Source organism: Impatiens glandulifera, unplaced genomic scaffold, assembly GCF_907164915.1.
Source record: "Impatiens glandulifera unplaced genomic scaffold, dImpGla2.1, whole genome shotgun sequence".
In the NCBI taxonomy this organism is placed as follows: Eukaryota; Viridiplantae; Streptophyta; class Magnoliopsida; order Ericales; family Balsaminaceae; genus Impatiens; species Impatiens glandulifera.
The window spans coordinates 1-4681 of record NW_025918872.1 but is presented as its reverse complement, the minus strand read 5'-3'; the positions used below and the strand labels follow the sequence as shown (position 1 = coordinate 4681).

Here is a 4681-nt window from a genome sequence, read left to right as displayed (position 1 = left end):
ATGTGATTTGAAAAAAAAGAACGGTTTTAGTATGAATTATAGAAATATCCTTATATTTGGTAAATATTTTCATTCATGTCTTTTTTTTAAAATTATAAAAGATAATTTAACATTTTGTTGAATGAAATTATTAGATTAATAAAAAAATATTAAATGTAATAAATTAGTTTTTGGAATAAAATTCTCAAATAACACTATTTCTAAATAATCATTGTCATAATAATAATTCAGACATATTTTATTAATATAATCATATTATTTATTATAAACTTTAGTACATATTTATATTTAAGTTTTGGTTTATTTTTATTCTATTTTGTTCGCTACATCTTAAATGTTTATTAATTTCATATTATCGTTATATTTTGCAAAACTAAAAAATATATTATAAGTTTAACATAACTATGATAAAATAACCATTTTTTGTGAAGGTGTTGTAGGGTGGAGCACCAAATGTTTTTTGGTATGTGTTTCTCCTTCGCTGAATGCTCTTCAGCTCTTCGAGGATAGGGCCTCACCTGTTCCATACATACCATTAGTCCCTATATCACCAATTGACCTTTTCTTTCGAAGAGAAATTGTAGTTTTAGCAATTCAAATAACATGTCCAAAACCCAATTCATAGTTCTTATTAGGCTATAAACACGATAAATAAAATAAAGAACAAAGAAGAGAAAAATAAATGTATGCATGCATCGATAGGCTTTCAACATCTATAATGTTTTTGGTAATACAATAGGAATAGGATAGAAAGCCTATTAATCATCTTTACATTGAAATCACAATTGGAAAAAAGAACTAAATGGAGGGTGAATCACATGCACCCTAGGGAAGGGAAACTATTGAAAATTATGAGAAAGTGATCAACCAACAAGAGAAAATTATATATGATATTGTTGAAGAGCGCGGAAAAAAAGGAATGGAAAAAAACTAAATCAAAGTTAATTAGTGTGAATGTTGTTAACCATTTTCACAACAATATAACTGCAAGGTAAAAGATGTAACGAACCTCTGCCTGAATTAAAGCCCTTTAGTTGAAGAATATAATTAGTTAGATATTGTTAGCTTACTTAGTATAATAAATAGAGGAAGTAGCTAGGGTATTTCAATATCAGATTATATATTGTTAGCTTAATATTATTCTTGGGGTTCATCTCCTTTCTTGTATAAACCCTAGAGGTTTGTTAACTTGTGTATGACAAACAAATATTATGTATTTCTTGATTTTACCCAAGATACCATTTCTAACTTTTTGTGTTTGCTCTATTATATAAATATGCATTTATATTACTCAATATACTAGTATGGAACTAAACCCACCAATTAACAAAACATCATTGCACAGATATCAGATCACATGTGGTGCTTGTTTCAGGTAGGGTTTAACATTTTTATTTTTGTGAAAAAAGGGGACTAGAAGGTGAATGATAGTGAAATACCAGTCTATATGAGCCAGGCTTGACAACTCTCCCAACATCAATGAAGTCAAAAAGGGACTGCAAAATAAACCAATGAAGTTTACTAGTTAGAATGCACTGCAAAATAAGTAAATAGCAACATGATAGAATATGATGCTATTGTTATTCCATTAACATAAATGTCTAATTAATTACCTGTAGTTTATCTGATTTAACAAATCTGCGACCACGACGGCTTCCATCTGGCATCCTTACAAGAAATGTTACAGCATTTTCATCATCTGCCATTGGTTCCTTAGGAAGAGAAGCTTCTTTTGCAGCAAGGTTTCTCTCAATTTCCTAGCATTACAATCACATTTTTAGCATTATGGTGGAAACTGAAAATAACATAACATACCTGCAAACTTCATCACAAGGACAAAGTTGTAAGGTGTACAACAAATGGAAAAATAAACTTCAGTGTCCATTTTGGCATGAAGACAAGTTAATTATGGGTCTTGTCATGATGGAAAGTGAATATCAGGATAACAGTCTCTTTGAAGGAGGAAAGCAAGACTGAAAATGCCATTTTGGTATTAAATCTTGTATGTAAAGTTGTATTGAGGTTTCGGGTTCAATTCCCAATAAGAGTCTGAATGGCAGTGAGAGGTCATGGTTGTGGGAGGTCAAGCTAGTTCCTCCAAGGAATAAACCATGGTTTACAAAGAAGAAGTAAGACTGTATTTGCATTGCCAAAAGGTCATATCAACTATGCCTTCACATAACGGTCTGTGGTATAAGGTTTTGTTCACTTACTAAAAATACAAAAAAATCTACATTTGGCATAAGCACTTGATCAAGAAAATCTTTTGGAACACAGTCCAAAATTTTAACCCAATTTTTGGCCTAGTGTTCCAAATGTTCCTAATTAAAAACAAAATAGTTGATATGGTGAAATGTAATCAAGACTTGTGTCTTTACTCTTTATCCTCCGACCCAATAATCAATATATATATATATATATATATATATATATATATATATATTCAGTAAGCGTATAATGGTAAAAAAACAAAACATTAAGTGTGGATACAAAAGTAGCCAAAAAGTTTTATATAAATGAGGTTTCATTTCATCTAATTCAATTACAATTTTCATGCCAAGAAAAGAAAAAACACCAGCAATTTTCCAATGTGAGTGTGAGGAGATGATGACAAAATAACAGTTCTCAAATAAGCTCAACATTACAAGCCAAGTGGCAGATGTTGTGTCCCTCACACCCCAAGATATTTTATGCATGACAAGGACATTAGCAGACATGCAAAATACAAACAAGAGTTAAAAAATATATATATATATATATATTTGATATGGCCAATAGAAAATATAATTGTTACAGTGATTTGTTCTGGAAAACTCATCTTCCTAGCAAACATCAAACTATAATGTTAAGGTTATGCAACATGGTTTGGTAGTACCTGTTCTTCCTCGAACTTTTTGCTTCTGCGACAGCTTCTTTAACTGCTTGCTCCTCCAAACGCATTACCTCAGCCTCTTCTACAGCTTTAAGTTCTTTCTCTCTGTCAGCTTGCAATGATGCAAGATATTCATCATCCTACATAATATACATGAAAACTAGAGACTTGAGATTTACATTTAATAGGAATCTAATCAATAAATGGGGGATTTGCACTGGATGGGATTATTTCGATTGATATGAATCTAATCTAATCTAATCTATTGTTTCTTCTTTATGTTTCTGCTTTCTTGTTTGTGTATTTTCTTCTTTAATATGAAAGTTGACCTTTATAAAAAATAAAATAAAAGATATATAGACATGTTGCTCTCGTATCATGCGCTGAGCAGCAAGCCCTGGTGATGGTGAGCGAGGTATCCTTTGAGGATAAAGGCCTTGATTTGTCCCCAAACTATTCTGCACAAACTGCTGACGTGGATATGGAAAATTGTAATTGCTTTCTTGGATTCCTCCAAAAAGAGCAGCTTCAAGCATCACAGTGTTACGAGGGATTACTAGGGTTAGGTTTCTTAACCCTAAAGTAAGCTGACGGGTAGACGTAACAGTTATTAATAAGGCAATTAGCCAAAATATGAAATAATTGATTAATTGAGAATAAATAATTATTTATATGGAAATAAATAATTATTAATAAGGTAGTAGCTAAAAATGTGAGATTGACGGGAAATTGATTATGGCAGCTGGAGAGTATATAAGGAAGGGATATAATCTACAGAATATTCGGCTGAGGATTGATTATGGTAGGTGGAGACTATATAAAGAAGAGATCGGGGGTCTATAGAAAACACATTAGACATTATTCGAGAATTCTCTCAAGATTAACTTCTCTCTATCTTCTTATTCTTCCCCCATTGTATTCACCCTATTAGAGTTCTGTCTCTCTTCTATCAATTCAAGTGTTATCTTATATTCTCTTCGTCCTTCATTCTATTTCTATTATTTATGTCATTTCAATATATATATACCTAATTCGACTTTAAGCTGTATCACACAACTTCATCATGTTCCCAAACTATTCTGCACAAACTGCTGACGTGGATATGGAAAATTGTAATTGCTTTCTTGGATTCCTCCAAAAAGAGCAGCTTCAAGCATCACAGCTTCATCGTGTTCCTCAGACGAGATTCCTCCCCACTTCAAAAGCAAATGAAGATCTTATACAACTTTTCATTACAATAACTAATTAGACAATATAGAATGAATTCGATGTATTACCTCATCAAAATTGAAGTCGTTCCTGTTTTGTGCGGTATCAGGACCAGTATGTTGTTCAGCACTTGATGACGCACTAACTTCAGCTCCCCCAGAATTGCGTGTAAGTCTGTGCCTAACCAGTGGATGCTCTTCTGCATCTTCCGCTTCATCTTGGAAAGACGAGCTTCCAACAGCCAACCCACTTTTCCAGGTAATGTAAAAATCAATTCCCTCCTTGAGGAATGAGCATAAGGACAATAGAAAGAATTTAATTTTTTTGAGACCAGGGTCTTCCTTGGAAGAGGGTAGCACAACATTCCACCGTCTAGGTGCTTTTAGTGAAAATTGAACTTAGACTTCAACCTAAAATTTTGTTTGATGAAACAGTGTGTGGGGGGGGGGTTATTATTTGGGCCAGTAATTATGATATTTGATGGTTGAAATGATAGGTAATATGGTAAGAGATTTTTTTTTTAAAACCCAAATAACTCAGGATCAAAGAAGCTCAAGTTCAAGAATCATACCACTTGAGGGAGTGAAAGAAATTTATGTG

General features: G+C 32.5%; 1 protein-coding gene across 1 annotated transcript; it reads right to left on the bottom strand.

Annotated features, from left to right (window-relative positions):
• Positions 1-280: 280 nt before the first annotated feature.
• Positions 281-4478, bottom strand: LOC124917179 (plant UBX domain-containing protein 8-like; the record flags this gene model as incomplete). Its single annotated transcript, XM_047457665.1, has 8 exons — positions 281-518; positions 1440-1496; positions 1614-1757; positions 1816-1822; positions 2876-3012; positions 3235-3292; positions 3962-4068; positions 4150-4478. Coding segments are annotated over 8 exons (1010 nt in total), but the record flags the coding sequence as incomplete, so codon positions are not given.
• Positions 4479-4681: the final 203 nt, after the last annotated feature.